Source organism: Lepidothrix coronata, unplaced genomic scaffold, assembly GCF_001604755.1.
Source record: "Lepidothrix coronata isolate B3197 unplaced genomic scaffold, Lepidothrix_coronata-1.0 Scaffold136, whole genome shotgun sequence".
Taxonomy (NCBI): domain Eukaryota; kingdom Metazoa; phylum Chordata; class Aves; order Passeriformes; family Pipridae; genus Lepidothrix; species Lepidothrix coronata.
Window position 1 is genome coordinate 1710690 of NW_016690316.1, and position 18843 is coordinate 1729532.

The 18843-nt window shown below is 36.2% G+C and overlaps 1 protein-coding gene across 5 annotated transcripts in view; it reads left to right on the forward strand.

Moving 5' to 3' along the window:
- Nucleotides 1–18843, forward strand: part of DPYD (dihydropyrimidine dehydrogenase) — a 336847-nt gene that overhangs the window by 100195 nt on the left and 217809 nt on the right. For all 5 annotated transcript variants that reach the window (XR_001876800.1, XM_017827217.1, XM_017827219.1 and 2 more), the window contains exons 6-8: nucleotides 8657–8853; nucleotides 12784–12865; nucleotides 16078–16165. Coding sequence is in view for 4 of the 5 variants with exons in the window: in XM_017827217.1 (XP_017682706.1) it covers nucleotides 8657–8853; nucleotides 12784–12865; nucleotides 16078–16165 (367 nt within the window). In the remaining variant the exon portion in view is untranslated. The remainder of the gene's footprint in view (nucleotides 1–8656; nucleotides 8854–12783; nucleotides 12866–16077; nucleotides 16166–18843) is intronic.

Sequence of the window (18843 nt, forward strand, 5' to 3'; positions counted from 1 at the left end):
GTCAAGTAGATGATAAATACATTAGTGAAATATTGCTGTTTAGGAACCAAATAAAAGTAATATGTGTAATACGTGTCTCTGTTTAGCCCTATGATTAATAGAGAGGAATTATGGCTTGATAGATAATGCTAAATATCTGCCATTTTTCTTCAAAAATCTTTAGAAATCTATTAAAGAAGCTTAGTGCTAGCATAATGATTGATATGAAAACTACAAAGAGGATGAATAGTTCCAAATCGCTTTGCTCTTAATGTTTCGAGTTTTTTTAAAATTATATTAGTTTCAAGAGTTCCAAAGGATAAAATTGTTATACAGTTCTATATAGCACTCTAACAAAAAGAACATTTCAGCAAATTTTATTATCCTTACTGTTTTATAGTATCTATATATCTAGTATATATGAAATGTAGAAAAATGTTAAAAATGTTAAAAAAATTGGTTGTTAATAACCTTTAGATTTAGTGCTGTTTAACAAAGAATTTGTATGTATTGTCATACTCTTAATTAGTAAGAATAGACAGTCACGTTTTCAATGAGTACTTTTTAACCTTTTATTCCATTAAATTTTACCATGAAAGTATGTGTAGTTGAAAAAATATAATAGTATGAGTGCTTCCAAATAACAATCATTACAAAAATATGGATTATAATATTGAAGAAAATAATAAGGTACTACTACTCATACAAAAACTGGCCCAGATACTGCAAGCAAAGTGTTCACTGCTCTACTTATACAAGTAACTTAACAAATTGTGTAATTTAGGCATGCAACATGTGTTACTCTTAATGAGAGCTGCATGGTAATTCTCATGCATGGTGTAATATTTGTCCCGCAGGGGCTTGTTTACTGAAAACTCCATTGTGCATGAAGCCAGTTTTGGACTTTTTTTCCCCTTGGAATTAGTCTGAGGATCATACACTTGATGCATTATAAGAGTGAGTGATAATAAAAGGGCACAACTGCTAGCTGAGATAAAAGATAAAATTGCAATGAAGCAGAAATGTGGGTTTAAAATGGAAAATATATGAGTATGATGTGTGCCTGTTTGTGCTTCTGAACAATGACTGATCATCTGTTCATACTGCAGATAAAGCTCCCTAATTGTAAAATATTTGTCTTGCATATGATAGAAGAAAAAAAAAAAGACACCTCAGGCCTCCTGCATTTTCCTTCTGCCCTTTCATGTAGTTTTGTAACTATGTTTGGCTCATTCTCAAAGTGAATTGTAATCCAGCTTGAACAAATGTGAATTTTGACAATTAAATGTTCAAGTGGAAAAAAGGAAATGTCCGTTTGTATTTGTGATGTAGAATGTGTATACTGAGATGCAGTTACCATGGTAACTGTTGCATCTAGAGAATAACATGGAGTAAAAGATCACTATTATAAATGACGAGTGTCAAGCTCAGGTTACACCTGCTACTGCACAGGTCAAAATTATATTAATGTCTTTATCTGTCTCCTTTGCCCAAGTACTTCAGAATCAGGAAACATCCATTTTTGGAACAAAAGTTCTGTGAAAATATGCTGAGGTTGCAGTAACAATACATACAAGCATGGAGTATATGGCTGTCAGTCCCTCAAAATAAACTAAAATTACTAGGTACTCAAGTACAAGTTTGTAAGCTTGTAGTAAAAAGGAAGTGAGATCTATTACATTGTCCGCTGCAGTATTAGTAAGAAACTCTCATATTACTACATTTTTGGATAGACATTACTGAATCTAAAGGTTCTCCTCTGTTTCTGTTTGGTCATTCTGAATGGAGCAGCATAAGCTAAATAGAAAATGTATTATTTTAATTGCTGCATACTAGATATAAACACTGGATCATTTAGTGCGGTGGCTCTTGTGCCAGCTACAGTTCTGGTGATTTGTTCCTCTCTGGAGATACATTCTGACTGCTGTTGTAGCAGAAAGAAAGTGGAAAAGGAAATTTGATGTGTTTTTTTTCTGAAAGAGGCATCATATGAGCTTACCTGCTGCTCACCTATAGGCATTTCAGCAGAGCACTTGGTCTGGGAGGAGGGCTGTGGTGAGGGACCCCCTCTGAGTGCTGAACCCCCCTTCTCCCCAATGCACCGCGGTCAGGGAAGAAGTGGCTGCCCTGAAGGATTGCAGTGTCGTGGTGCACTGTGCCCTTGGGCACAGGGGCCCTCTTTCAGTTGCATGTTGACAACTGACTAGTCTTAATGTAGGTGCAAGAAGAGGGTAGTTCTCATGGAGCAGCCACTGCTGCAGTTGGATGGCCTTGAGATAGCTGCCTGGGCTCCTCATTGGCATAGGCACTGGTGCTCCTCAGCAGAGGAGGATTGTTTTGGGGACCTAAGATAGCAGGACAAATAGAAAACCCCCTCTATTTGAAGGTATTAATTTTAATTTTAACACATCTTTAGGTTATTTTATCTGATAAGTCATGTTGAAATCCACAGTAATAAATGAAACTTTAGGCTTGTCTGAAGGGAATAGTGTAGACTTCTGTAATAGTTCAGGGGATGAATCTGAGGACTTCTGATTTCTCAGGCCAGTGCTGAAAGATTTGCTGATATTTGGGCAAGTTATATAAACTTTTCTATGACATGTTTTATAGATGTTAAACGTTCTTTGTTTTTTTAAAGCATTTGCATGAATGTTGCTATGTTCGTTTTGGTGGTGGGATTCATGAGACGTTGAGATTTCGACTCTGCAATGTCCTAGGTCCATGGATTTTTTTGGGACTAGCGTAATGGAGGTTTGAAAAGTTATTAATGAGGTGTTTTAGGCTCTGGTTTTGTCAACACTCACCTACTTGCATAGAAATTTGAAGTGTTACAACTTTAGCTCTTAAATTGTGGAGGATCAACAGGTGTTCATAACTAGCTCATGTCTGTGGAAAAAAACACTGCCTTGTAACATCCTGTGTTAATGAAATTAATTGGGTGATCATGTAATTTGACAACTTCAATAAGATTACTAAGCATGCAGTTTGCTTCATTTTCTATTAAAATCTGTGCAGAATATTTTTTTTTCTTCCTTAAATATTCAGCTGCCCCATATTAATGTAAACCAGCCTACAAATAAATATCCATGGAAACCAGTGAGAAAGTGTGAAACTCATAAAATTAGTTCCTAAATGTTACTGATTTCATTGCCTGTATTTTACTTTCTGTGCACTGGCAAAATCTGATAACAATTCAGAATACACTAATATGTTTCACACTACAATAAATTCCAGTTAGATTCTACATCAGTAGCTGTTTGGTGTCTCACTGTCTTAGTGAAGGATATTTAATGGCAAACCTGACGGATAAACTTATTTCTATAGCCTTTTAAGCATGGCAGCAAACATTATAGTTGAAGAATATAAAGGATTTAGTTATGAAGTCAAAACTTATACTAAATTTTTCCACTGCTCCTTCCTTTTTCCCATTTTGTTTTCTTTTTAAGCCTTTTTCTGTTGATGAACATGACAGATAAAACAGATGCATCTTTTACAGAGAAATGTGTCCTTCTATGTATATCTTGCAGACTACTAAGTGTGTTTTGTAGGATTAGACAAAGATTTTTACGTTTACATTGAGGTTAAAGTTTCAGTCTATTTACTGTTTAATACATTCTCTGTCATAGTCCAAAAATAATTTTAAGCAATCATAGGATAGCAGAATGTCTTGGGTTGGAAGGGACCTTAAAGATCATCTCGTTCCAATCTCCCTGCCGTGGCCAGGGACACCTTCCATTTGACCAGGTTGCTCGAAGACCCATCCAGCCTGGCCTTGAACACTTCCAGGGTTAATAGAATTATAAATGTTGGAAAATATCTTCAAGCTCATTGAATTCAATCTTTGACCAAACACCACCTTATCAACTAAAGTTGGCCCTAGGTGCCATGTCCAGTCGTTTGTTGAACACGTCCAAAAATGGTGACTCCACCACTTCCCCAGTTGGTCTTTTCCAATGCTTGCCAGCCCTTTCAGTGAAGCAGTTCTTCCTGATGTCCAACTTGAACTTCCCCTGGCACAGCTTGAGGCCATTTCCTCTTGTCCTGTTGCTGGTTGCCTGGGAGAAGAGACCAGCCTCCCCCTACCTACAACCTCCTTTCAGGTAGGTGCAGAGAGTGATGAGGTCTCCCCTGAGCCTCCTTTTCTCCAGACTAAACACTCCCATCTCCTTCAGCCTCTCCTCACAGGACTTATTCTCCAGACCCTTCACCAGCTCCTTGGTCCTGCTGGCCACATTGTTTCTGATCCAGGCTAGGTTGCCATTGACATTCTTGGCCACCTGGGCACACTGCTGGCTTATGTCCAGCTGGGTGTCAACCAGCACCCTCAGGTCCTTTTCCACTGGGCAGCTTTCCAGCCACTGTTCCCCAAGCCTGCAGGTACTGCATGGGGAGGTTGTGAAATGGGAGTGAATAATAAGTAAGTAAAGGTGAATAGAGTAAAACTGCCTGACCCTATTTGAATTCTGTAAGTAGATGGAAAAGGGTATCTAAAGTCTATTGCTCTTAAAAAAAATTCTGATCAGGAAACTCAGAAGTGACTAAAATGATTTACTTTAATTTATTCTAATTTGTATAAAATTTTATATAAAAATTCTGAGTAACAGTTTGAACCTGCTCTAATGGATTTAAATATTTTAGATTCATTTAAATCATGCTTACTATGCCATAAAATGATTTTCATCTGCTTAGCAAAATACATTTCTCTGAGTCACCTGCCATTCTCTGCCAAATGTCACATCTTTTCATCAAAACATGCTAATACAAGAATGGGGTAGTGAAGAAAAGAACCAGAATTTTATTACATGAGGAGAACAATAAGTTTTTCCCTATCTGCATTCTGAAAAACAGCTAAAATGAGTTGGCTAAAACATTCCAGGAAATTTAAACTGGAATCAGATGCTCAGCAACTGAAACCACTGTAGTTTGTTAAAGTGGGAGATGTTGTGGAACCTGAGTACAAACTCATGTTGTGAGTTATTTTTATATATTTTGGAATTATGCTGTTTGTTGAGTATACTGAATGTTTTGAAACAGGAACCGACACCACTGCAGTGGAAGAATGTTTTATTTACAATGGGGAAGAAAACAAACTCTTAAATTTCATGCTGTAGAGAACACTGAGCAAGTGCACTCACACCTTTACACGTTGAAGTGATGCAAATAGGAAAACTGTAATGTGTTATAAATCTCTGAATCAAGAGAGAGGTTTTTTTAGTTGTTGGAAACTTTAGCAAAATAGATTAACTGTTTTGGTTTCATCGAATTATCTCTCACTTGACGACTAAGTCTCCATACTTTATAAACTGGGATATCCTTTCTAAGGACCCTAATGGACATGAAGCATAAGAAGTGGATGAAATCAATGTGCGTTGTTTGAAAGGGCCTAAATGGTGAAGTAATGGTGATTGCATGGTATTTGATAAAAAGTTGAGCAATAAATGCCCGATGTTATTAATCTGTATTATTAATCTATTGAATTTCTTTTGTCTGTGTTAGAGAGAGAGAGAGAGAGACAGAAAGAAAGGCAGACATGAGGATAATGGTTGAGTCTTTTCACTGAGAGATTCAGCTTTAAAATTCATTATTTGGTCTCATTGTCCTTAATGAGTCTTGGTTAAAAAACACTGCAAAACAAAGTAAAAGTCCATCCAAACAAAAAAGAAATCATATTTTTGAAGGAAAAGTGGAAAGAAAGGCAATAGGATTAAATTCTACCTGCATCCTGAACAGTCTGAACAGATATAAAACCAGAGAGGACAGTTGTCTGTAACGTGCCATTGAATGCTTGCTTGCAAGTTACTCATCTCTGGCCGCCAAAGGATTTATACAGAGAAATTCAGTGATATCTAATTAGGTGAATTACAGTGCAGGAAACTTCACCGTGAGGTGAGTGAAAATTTTTTGAAAGGCATTAAAGCAGTTTGCTATTTTCACACAGTTACTCTGCCAGCCTTAATATGCAAAACTGCCACTGAATTCCAGATGGCAAGATATTGCCACACAAGCTGGCTGTGCTGCATAAAGATGGTTTCACCCTGTTTGCAAATAGGCAGAATTAAAGTTGACCATTCAGCCTGAACTACTAGGATTTCCTGCATGAATGCTTGGTTTCTGAAGCTTAACACTGCACTACAGTACTGCGTCACTTTAGTATAACATTTATTTGATGGGTATGAATGTCCAATAATACATATAAAAATAGTTATGTTAACAATAAAGTAAATTTAGGAAGAATAAATTCGTTAAGCATATGCATATTCAGAGTGTTCAATATACACTCAATAAATATGCAAGTTATATAATTTGTATTACTGAATAGCCTTCTAAAACAACTACATGAGACTGTAATAAAAATTTGGTACAATTCAAGCTGTTTCTGTGTGAATATAACAAAGCAGACATTTTAGAAATATCCTATTGCATTTTGATTATCACAGTCTAGTTTACAGTACAATATGAGCTTTTTAGCCTGTGAAATCAATTAATAACCACATTAAACTTTTCCATACTGTGTGAATTGTCAGGTTTAAATGATTCTTTCTTTAAAACAATTATCTGTCTCTTGCTTCATGCAGTTTGTTAAACTGCTACGTCAATTTACAAAGACTGGGTGCGTTTGACACAGAAATTTTAGAGGGGAAGGAACTAATCATTGGTTTACCTAGCATGAGTGCTCAAGTGCGCATGAAGAAAATGAACATTGATTCAAAATATAAATGAAGAATTCTGTTCATGAGTGGAATTGCCCAAGTTTAACTTGAAAACCCTTTGCTTCTCAAATTCTAAGGAAAGTAAAATCTGTTGGTAAACTTGTTAGATAGCTTAAATATGATATTTATTAAGACAAATGACAATGTATGTATTTTAGAGGACTAGTTATTATGGAACAGAGTTCTGCATTGAAATAGGTAGGGAACAGTGTGGTTTTGTTAGTTTTTGAGATGCCTTGGAGTGTTTGTGATATGAATGAGAATCCCCATGCAATGCACTCTTGAATCCTTTTGCCTGCTACAAAGATATACTCCTTGAGTTAAACATTTTACCTCTAATGCCTAAACTAAAAAGAAGATGTAACTGTGTGCTCTTCCATGCTTCTAATCTTCAGTAGCCTGTAATGCTGTAAGTCTATTCTTTTTCTTTTCGTAGGTTATACATTCATTCCTTCCCCTACAACATATATAAATGCAGAGGACAGTGAAGTCTAGCTTGGGGAATGTAGAATATTTCTGCCTTAGACTTTTACCTGTATACCTGAGCAAAGAACTGATTTAATGTAAATCTGAGAAACTGTGTGACATTACAACTAGGTTAGCAGCCCATTGTGTTGGGTTCTGTAGAAATGAACAATAGTGGTCAGAGTCTGTTCCAAAGTACTTTTAATAGTCAGGACAGATGGGGGCAAATCATCACCATTCTACAGGTGAGTGAATAACTGGAGCAAAGGGAGAATGGTCTAACTTTATAGTTTTTGGAAACCCAGTTAAAAAGTGGAACCATCTGAAATAGATAAGAAACTAAAATAAAGTAAGTCCTATAAAAATTATCTAAGAAAAGGCATCTAAAGCATGGGTTACCTTTGAAAATACAACACTGAAGACTAAGGGTGGTTCCTAAAAGACATTTCAAACCCACCTAAGGTTTATTACCTACCACCTCTAGACAACCAGGCTATAAGTGATTTATTCAGGATCATGCTGGTTGTCTCTTGAAGAAGCAGAGCCCCTTCACTAGCATTATAATCCATTGCATTATTTGCAGAAGTACTTTTCTACTAGTAAGAATGATTTGTTTGCAGGGAATGTTTTTGGCATTGGAGAGATTCTCTGCCATCTGGCTGACTTTGTATTCCTATTCCGTTACTGGTAGTCTGGTTACATCTTTTCTGTAAAATTTACTGTAGTGAAAGATCTGACTTCAGACATTTTTAAGACAAAAAGACCCATAGAAGGACCAAACCCTGCAAATATAACACCCCTCACAAATGCACACATGATGTCATTTGGAAACCTCTATAATGTTATGAAGCAGTCTGGCCTCACCTTGAATATTGTGTGCAGTTTTGTTCACCACATATAAGAAAGACACTGAGTTATTTGAGAGTGTCCAAAAGAGGGTAACGAAGATGGTAAAGGGCCTTGAGGGGGAGCCATATGAGGAGGAGTTGAGGGCACTTGACCTGTTCAGCCTGGAGAAGAGGAGACTGAGGGGAGACCTCATTGCAGTTACAACTTCCTTGTGAAAGGAAGAGGAGGGGCAGGCACTGATCTCTTCTCTGTGATGACCAGTGACGAGACCTGAGGGAATGGCCTGAAGCTGTGTCAGGAGGGGTTTGGGTTAGATACTAGAAAAAGGTTTTTCACCCAGAGGGTGGTTGGGCACTGAACAGGCTCCCCAGGGCAGTGGTCACAGCACTATGCTGCCAGAGTTCAAGAAGCGTTTGGACGATACTCTCAGGCACCTGGTGTGACTCTTGGGGATGGTCTAGTGCAGGGCCAGGAGTTGGACTCAGTGATCCTTGTGGGTCCCTTCCAACTCAGCATATTCTGTGATTCTGTAATTCTATGAGTAATACATCAGATATGTGACAGTACTAGCAGAAGCTCCCATCATGTTATTCATAATAAAATTTAAGGAGGGAATGTAAAGTATGTAACCTGTTGAATGTATTGCTTTTCAGGTATTCAAAGCTATGAATATTCCTCAGATCAGAAACCCTTCCTTACCTCCTCTAGAAGATATGCCTGAAGCATATCAGGTGAAGATAGCTCTTCTTGGTGCAGGACCTGCAAGTTTAAGTTGTGCTTCCTTTTTGGCTCGACTGGGCTATTCAAACATCACCATATTTGAAAAGCAGGAGTACATTGGTGGTTTAAGGTAAAAAAACAATGACAACAAAGCACCATTTTCAATTATTATAGAAAGCATAGCAAAAAATATTGTGCATACGTAGTTTATGTGTGATCTCTCTACCAAAGGAAAAGAGTAGAAAATTTCAAATTTTGGAAAACTTATTTTTTATTTAAATAATTATTAAAAGAGGTACAGTTATAGGTAAGCTTTAACTGAAAGTCTAGTGGCTATCTCCTATATTCTGTTCATGTGACCTGTTAAATTCCAGTGTGCAATTGTTATTAACAAATTAACACTTTAGAAAATTACGTCAGGAACCATTTTTCACTTATCCAAAACAGTTAAAACAAGATGAAGTACTTGTAGTCCTAGTGAAAGAATGTTTAAAATGCTTTAGACAGATATTAATTTCATGGAGAGTTTTAGATTTAGAATGCTTTTGTGGACTACCCTATGCAAATAAAGGTGAAAGTGAATAAATCCATCATGTATGTCTGAACTTGCAACTTTAGTAGACCACACCATATGATTGAAACGAACCCCCTGCAATTCTCAATCTTCAAGAAGTTTCAGATACATAAAATACCTTTGTAGTTTGCCTATATGGTAAACACTTGGCTGATGTTTGCAAGGTGTCATGTCCTCTACAGTAGAAGATGAATTTTTACCACTGCAACAATGGCTGAGATCATATCTTGTAGGTTTGTTGGAATCCCTGTGTATAAAATAATTCAGGCACTGGCTGATGGATACCAACCCATTCAAAATCAAAATGAAATTTTAAAATGTAAGATATACAAGAGTACAAAATGGACTCACACAAAAGTGTTTAAAAAATGAAAAATATAAGAGAAAGAAGGGTGATGCACTTAAATTTTTCAATGCAGCATCACTGAAATCAATAGAGTTGACACGGTTAATGAATTTGATCCATAATGTCATAATGTCAAATACTTATTCAGTGCTCTGGAAGATAGAGAATCAATGCTGGAGAAGTTGAACTGATTACTTGCATTTTTCCCAGTGAGGTTCAGAATTATTCTACCTAATTACCAAGGTGTTAATATGTAGGCATTTAACTGTGGAGCTGTTTAACTTGAACTAGTTGCCACAGAGGATTGCAAATTTAGTGTATGAAATACCTCTTCACCTGCTGAGTCGCACGTTTTCATAAATACCAGATTAAAGTTAGTTTTGTTGTTGTAAAGTAGTCAGAATTAATGAGACATTTCTAGCAATGAGACCTTACTTGGTAACAGGTTAGACTCAAGTGGGATTTGGTGATACAATACAGTACTTTCTGCAGTTGTTTCGGTGCTTATAGAAAAATGCTACAGTTGCTTAATGTGTGCTTCTGTATTTGAAGCAATGTGATCTTGAGTTCATCATGTTTTAAGTTGAATTTAAAATAAAGTTTAGTCTGTTGTTTGTTCTACTGCAAAAAGCCTTACACTGAGCTTTGTCTGTTCTGTTAGTATCCTTAATTACTGAGGAGTGCATTTAAAAACTTATTTCTTTCTTTTGAGTCCTAATGAACACATAGCAATCAAGGTCAAATTTTACTTCCATTCACTGAAGAAGTTTTCACATCTGATTTAAGGGCATCAATTCTTTTTGTCCTTATTTTAATCTTGAAACAGAATGGAGGCTGGCCTGTGGCAGAAGTCATCCATTATTGCATTCGTAACTCTATGCAGTACCTCTTTTAACAAGTTTAGGTTATTGATGGGTGTGTTTTTAAGGCTTCATAAACTTATTGCAAATATCTAAGAAAACTAAATCAATTTTGTATTTTGAATCAACTGTTTGAAAGGGCAGTGCTTTTGCCTTTTTTTAGTTTCTTCAGTTGTTTTTAAATAGGATGTTCCTTGCATCTTAGCTAGCTTTCATAATATTGTGACAATAGAAAAATGTCTAGTGATGGCAGTTCTTGTAGTGAGATATTTAAATGTAGTATGACTCCATGGTTCTCCAAGCATGTATGAATTTTTCACATTTAAGGGCAGGTTTTCCTATGTTTCACCAGTTGTGTAAAATTTATGCTTTATGATAGAGTAGGTACAAGCACATCATGCTCTTGCTTAGAGGCCATGAACAGGCTTCACTGCATGTGTTCCTATCTATGGCACTGTTTTACAACATGCCAGAGTACTTCTCTCACTTGGCCAAAGAGCTGTTCCTTGAGCAAAAGTAATTTGAGAACACTGAGCAACACCAAGCACCTGTCCAAGCAGCTCTAACTTGGATCAGATTTGAGGAAGAGATGACTTTGCGGGACACTGTTCCCATCCACTGCATCCCTCCTGCACCTCTGCCCTGTTTCCTTTTCCCCCCATTTCTCCAGTGGGGAGTCAGAGACCATCTTCTGCTGCTGAAAGAAATTATATTAGAATTATTTATGCAATAGTTGACTTTCATAAAATGCTTACTTTCATGGTTAATGTGCATGCAAGTGCCCCCCCAGAACTCTGTGTATTTAGATACATACATGTATGTGAATATATTCACAGCACAAAACTGTAAGTAAATGTTTAATAAGAGCAAAAAGTTGCTTACAAATTCTGACAGTGACATAACACAATCAGTTCTGTTCTGGGAGCATGTCGTGGAAATGACAGGCCTTCAACAAATATATAGGTGACTTGGAAAATAAAACTTTCCTTTTTTTGATTAATTTCCTTATTGAATCACTGTTGCAGAATCATATTGATATATTAGTTTCTGCCTCAGACACTTTTTTACTTAGCATGACCTATGAAAGTTGTATTGTCTTGACATGTTCATTGTATGTGACATTTACAACACTTTTCATTGCACAGTGGTCAAGAAAGGTGTAAAAAGGGCAGTATTAGAAATGATAAGGAGGAAAACCAGTTTCTTATCAATATAATTAAAGTTGATGCAACTTAAAATAAATAAAACCCTTCTGGCCTGTCAAAGTTAGATGTTAAAGATGGTGTGGTCAATAACAATATGCAAACTGAAGCTGCAGTGAATCTCTTGTGCCAGTGCTTTGTTATGGAAATTACAGATTCATTAATTCGAAAACAGATTAGACTGTTTGAAGCTTAGAAGTATCTGGGGAGTGACTTTCACTTTTCTGCATATTTAGGTTTTATCTTCATTGAACCGAAGTATCTAAAATAGAGCTTCAATGTGTTTACCTGTAACATGGTTTACAGTAGAGATTTTGAACTAGGATACGTAGATATCATTTCATTGGAGATAAATTTATATATTTTTATATCTGTACCAGCAGATAAAAACTGAGATTCTATACTGGAAGAAAACACTGCAGTCTTCCCATTCTGTGGTTCTGGGAACTTGAAGATGTCATTCCTTATCTTCCCCAGGAGGAAAAAATGCCAGTTAATGAACATTAAGTCAAAAAGCAGACATGAAACCAACAGCTGATAGAATATTTGTCCATCCTGAAAGATCATAAAAAATTTATGAAGTAGAAATGGAGGCGGGTACAGTTTTAAATACCATTGCTCAAAATAGCATATGTAATGCTTTTAAAAAATTATATGGGAAATCTGATTCTCTCTTATTGAATAGCTTAGTGAAAGATTGCTAGAAGGTCATTTTACTTTGCATGAAATCTTTTCTTAAATGGATGTCTTTAGTGTTACATATTCTGGTGAACAAAAGGAATGGAGCCAAAGCTCTTTAGAACTCAAGCTTAACATATGTTGAATGGTTACCTACAAGTGTAGGCAGCGTTGGCCTCAAGGTACTGCCTTCCTGGCCTGTATTTTTAGCATTGGATGAATAATGCTGTTTTGTCATTCTAACAACTAAAAAAAGTCAGCAGTCAACCTTCAGCACATTTCTATTCATGTATGTCAAAATTAAATAAGGTATGCTATAAGTATAGAATTTTTAACAAATAAAAAAATCCTTTCTTCCTAATAGTTAAAATTATTTCAAAAACGTTTTTATTTCTTTTAGTATGTCTGAAATCCCCCAGTTCCGATTGCCGTATGATGTAGTGAATTTTGAAGCCGAGCTTATGAAGGATCTTGGAGTGAAGGTAATGAAAAATATATCCTGCCTATGTATAGCTCAAAGAAAAAAAGAACCAGAACTCTGCCAAAGATTAACAGCAAAATGTCATGCACATTAGTAAAGAACGATTAAAAGCTATGCTAGACAGAGGCAGGAAGATGCTTCCTCTTGCTCAGGGCATTTGTCTGTCTCCTGTCTGAATGCCACTAGTTTGGAAAAGGGCAATCAATAGTTCTCATCTGGCATGCCTGCATGTGATTAATTGTCTGTAAGAAACAAATTCCTAAATTGCTTTAGGGGTTCAATGTAGCTATTGGAATGATTTGATTTTTTTTTAATCAAGTTTTTTTCGTGCAAGTTTGGCACTACTTAAAACTCTCATATTTGATACGTCTTTTTTTCCCTCTCCCTGAGTTTTTTTTCTCAATGGTTTATCATGCAGTTTTGCATCCAAGTTAATTTTATAATAAAATACATCAAATTAAATGAAGTATTAACATGATCATCTGTTATAAACAATAACAGTCATTGAACTTCTTGGAAAGCAATAGTTATGTATTATTCTGTTAAATAAATGTGTGTTGTTTATAGATAATGGGAGCATTGCTTCATTGTTAATTTAGGAGTTGAGCTGAAGATTTAGATAGTATTTACAATTGCTGCACATTTTAATAGAAGTTACAAACTTAGAATACATCACTGGATGAAATTTTTGAGTACCAGGAGGGATACTGTATTTTTAACATGATACTAAAGCATTCAGTGAAGCAAGAAATTCTTATTGGAATCTTTCATATTGGTTCATATTGTAAAAGCAGTAGACTGTTGTCACAAGACCTGAGTGAGAACCTCATCCTTCCCAGGTTTTACAGAAATGCTGGTAAGATGTAAGACAAGGCTTTAAATGCTACAGGTCTTTTTTGTACTCTCAAATTCCCTTTACAACCCTGGAAAAGACTGACGGAATGGAGGTTCAGTTAGGGATGGGACTAAAACAGAGCATGGAGACAATTTTAGATGGTTCCTGGGAATTATCTGCCAACCACAGTTCCCCAGGGCTCCCTGTTATGACAAGGTCTTCAGAATGGACTGATAGAACCACCATGTCATCTTGACCTGCAAGTCTTGTGCAGTTTTGGAGTGCAGCAGAGAATCTCAATGTAAATTTGCTTCCAAGCTCTGCCATTGGTTTTCAATTGACCCTTTGGCAAGCTAGTTAAATAAGTACCTTAGCTTTATAGCTCTATAAGCTGGAAATATTTTCTAGTGTTTACTTAAAGCATTTCAAATTTGTGGTGGAAGGTGCTGTATTGTGTAAATGCTCAGTAGTGGTGTTTATTCAAGTAATTCTGCTGAAATTAGTAAGAATTAGTCAACTGAATAAGGATTACAGAGCTAGGCCCTAGGAGTATTATGAATCCCCACATACAATAATATTGCCATTTAAATTCCTTCATTATGTTTTCATAACATATGTACACAATAGGATAAAAAAATATAATGACAATTTATGGAATATCTCTTGTTGTGAGTGAGGATGAAATCTATTGTTTAAAGGATTGCAATAGTACGTGGCTTTTTGCACCTCTGATAAAATTTATACTAAATCTCCAAAGACAAAAAAGTCAGTGTCTTAAGTAATGTTAGTTGTATTTTACTTCTACTTTTTTTTTCCACCAATAGGAAAAGTATATTAAATGGAATATAGGCAGACTGAATAACAAACAAGATACATAGTGACAGGAAGGCTAAACTGTTAAGATCACAAAGTATAGACTTTACACAGCAGCGCAGCGCATTCTGTAAAATAAAATCACAAGTGATGTAAAAAACCTGGGGGAAAATATTCAAGTTCAGGGAGCCTAAAATACGGAGATAAAAACACACATGCCCATGTCAAGGAGTACAAAATATCAGGAGAGGCATCACACACTATGTGCTCAAAGGCCTTGGGGTTAGGAGCGATGAGCAAAAGGTGTGTGTATCTCCAATTGCATGACCTGTACATGCGACCTGCCATACTTGGTTGGCTGAACACACAGAAAACACTATTTTTAGTCTCACTCTTAAAACTACTGTAGTTGCTCAGCCTGTGCAGAGGCTGCTCAAAGTAAAATTGCTGGTGGAACGTTGCTCTAGAAAAATTTTTCAGCTTTTGCTTCTGGAAGTAAAAAGTCACTGAACAGAAACAAGTATAGATGATTATAGGTGCACTTTTGTTGCTGTGACTTATTCCTTTCAATAAATGAACACTAATCCCTGCACACTGAGCATTGTTGCTTGTCTAAATTAGAATTAACAATTTTAAGTTTAAAACAAAACTTATTAATAATTTTGAAAACCTTTGTTAGTTTACCATGCAAAACGTGCTGCTTCATTATGGTCGAGTAGGGCACGCTGTAATTTGCAAAGAGCATTCTTCAGGCTTACTGTCATCTCTGGCCCTGTCAGGTTTTCTGAATCCACAAAAGCACCATTGGCTTCACTGAGGATTTTTTGGCATAAAGGTGTTCTAGCTAGTTGTCTCAGTGCAAAATTTGGGCTGTGAGCTTTGAGAGTGCAGCATAAAGCAGTACCATCCTTCCTTGGGGACTGGCATTGCATTCTACACTATTAGAGGCCTACCAAGTGCCTGATACTCTGTGGAAAAACATTGCTTGGTTTTCTCTTCAGAACCCTTGTTAATACAGAAGAGTGTCATGTCATACTTTAACTAATGTCTGTGCAATAACCTAAACTGGTTGGGTTTTGGTTGGTGTTCCAGTTCATCTGTTCAGGACATATTCCCTAGAGGAGGTTCTTGCTTCCACATCATTTTTCTTAAATTCTGATTTTCAAATGGATATACAACCTTTTGTAATCAGCACTAAATACAGATATTTAGTTGCAGGAGAAAACTTATGATTTTCAGCTCTACTTCCGTATTTTGTTCCATAGACAGGCGTTTTTTGTTTGTTTAGCTTACTTTAAACCTTTTAGCTTAAAGGAGAAACCAAGCTAGCCTCTGATGGCCCCTATCTGAGGATAATCTGAAGGTACCTTTTACCTGTATGTAGTTTGGGCCTCTTGCTTTAAATCAGAGCCTGTCTGACCTTTTAAGCCTGGCTTGAGGGGGGAAAAATTTTAATTTACTTTGTTTGCTCGCTAGAAGATCCTGCAAGGTGTCTATATGCAGGACACAATAGAAATTATTTTCACATTATCACATTAAAAGCAAGCAATTTTTAATTCTTTCAGATAATTTTTAATAGAGGCCTTGCAGTGAATGGAATGACACTCTCTACCTTGAAAGAAGATGGGTATGAAGCAGTCTTTATTGGAATAGGTAAGAGCTCACTGTCCCGTGTTTTGTCATCTTGAAATTGAATGACTGCCTGAGAATAAACTGGGACTTGTACCTGTCTTAATAGCATGATGGGAGATAGCTTCAATTTGATGCATTATGAAAGTATGGAATAGAAGGAAAATGTAAAAAAACCAGGAAGCTAAAGCTAGTGGCCTTAAGACAGTTATTAAAATTATCACATTTATATTATAGATTTTTAAGTAAAATGTGAATGTAGCTGAATGGGTTGATATATTTTTTGTTTAAATAGTTAAAAATGGATGAACTAAAAATTTGCTTGTAATTAATTGTCATATTGGCCTAGAGCGATACACAAGTTCAGTTTTCAATTTTTGTGAACAGCTTACTACACCCACATAATTACTGAGTCTATATGTAAGCCAGTGATACCATGCTTGGTTGCTTTTTTCTTTCGTCCATATAAAACATGTAACATCCTTCTGATAGGCTGTAGTGAAATGTACTTGTGGGGTGGGTTAGCAAAATAAGCTGACTTTGACTTATACTAAAACTGGCATCATAGGTCTATCTTCTCTCATATGCTAGAGAAGTCCTGCACCTGCCTGCTATTTGAATCATTGCTCCTTTTTAATGTTAGATTAGAATTGTTATCCATTTACAAGTATTTTGAAGTACAGCTGGACCCATTGCTGCCATATGATAGGCATGTTGAGCAGGTATTGTCTGCAGTTGGTATGAGGCTTAATGCTCTTTATTGATCTAGACGTTGCCTAAGTGAACATAATAGGAAACAAGTTGTCCAACTGTTCCTCCTTCCTATTATTGATTACAGAGATGTAATTCTTAGTACAACGACAACTGTTGTTTACCATCTGGTTATGCAGTATAATAAGCTTTGCAGGTCTATTCTGTCGTGTAATGATAGTACAGGGTGCTGTGATTTATATAATCCTAAATCCCTACATTGTGAGAGAACTCCCATGTATAGGAATTCTGATGTGTCATATTTTGATGTAATTGTATGCAAGGCAAATGGTCAAACTTACATTCTTTATTGTTTTCATCTATGTCTTTCAAACTGCATTGTGAAATCTCACCAATGAGGAATTAATTCATAACCATTTGTCTTCTGAGAGTCTAGTATTTAGGAAAAAATCAGTCATATTTTGAACATTAGCATCATTCCTCTGCATTTCTCACTCAGAAGCTTAAATAACAGTTCAGAGGTTAGCAGAAATGACCACTGAGCACTACACATAGGATTGGAATGTTTGGTTTATGTATGTGGGTTTATTTTCTGACCTTAATAAAGTTATCCTAATATAAAATATTTTTGGCTAGAAATATAAATATAAATAGACAACATTGTGCCATACAGATGCTAGGGAAAGGGACACAGCCAGAAATTTAATAAACAAGAGTAGGCATCTGAAGCATAATTCTCCTGTAAATCATGTGTTCATTGATTATACTAGGAAACAGAGGGTATAAATGCTAATGAAGGATTATGTATACCTACAAAGTTTTGTTATTGGAAGCTACCTTGCATTTATGATGAAGTCGGTCCCTCTCTGTACCCCCATGTCTGCCTGTCATCTCACTTTTACAGTACTGTGTAAGACACTGGACAGTAACATGGCCTTGCATACTGGTATTAAGAGGTTCAGGATGTGCCAAGGGGTTACATATTTGTAGAGTTAGCTGTATTAATGCAATAGAACATTTATAAGCTCTCAGCAACAGCCGTTTTTCCATAATGACTCTGTACTGCATTTCTTTTTGTGTTCTTTGCCTACTGAACAAACATATTCAATGAAATGTCACATTTGAACATTACCCTGAATCATAGGGGTAAAATAATTAGAGAGCTACTTATATAAAATATATTTTTTTTAATTGTAATTTACTTCTGAATGGCTTTGTACCTTGATGGAAAATAAATATGGTAGTTTTCAATTTTCCCTGTTAGTGGAAAAAAGGAAAAGTAAATGAGTGTGTAAAAGAATATGAAGTCTGTGATGAGACAAGAGAGTACAGTGTGAGAGGATTTTTTCACAGCAGTGTGATTTTTTGAAGAGCACACCTTGGTCTTGCAAATGAGATTAAACTCAAGATTTTGTTAGTTGGAATTGTACAGGAGTTCATGTGTGATTCATGAAACAGAAGGGCACTTGTAAGTAGCCAGCTGCATGAGAGCAAGTAGAATTGCAAAGAGAACTTTGAAAACTATTTTCCACACAGTTATGCATCAGGAAAAATCTGTTGCCTGTGGGAATATTGTGTGCAGTAAGGAAAATGCTGTCTGCTACTGGGTCTGTGGAAGGTAAAGCATAGATGACTGAGGTTTGATCACTTCTAGCAAGTGACCACATTGAAGAAAAATGAAGAGCAGAGGCTTTTTGTGAGAGCTGTTTGGAAAGGTATTAAAAGTGTGCTCTAATCAGTGTATTTACTCTAAGACTTGAGTGGTAAAGTATTCCCAAGAAGTTCCCTAAGGGATACAGGTTAACAGCCTTACTCTGAAATGGATAATAATAAAAGAGGATGCTTAGCTTCAAGTCTTTGCTTACTGAGGCATTGAGGCTATGATCGTTTATCTTAAAGTGAAGGATGCTCTCCAGCCAGTAAGTCTAGTGCATTTAAGTCACTGGTTGAAAGCTCAGAAAACCACCTTGTACTAGACCTGAAAACAAACG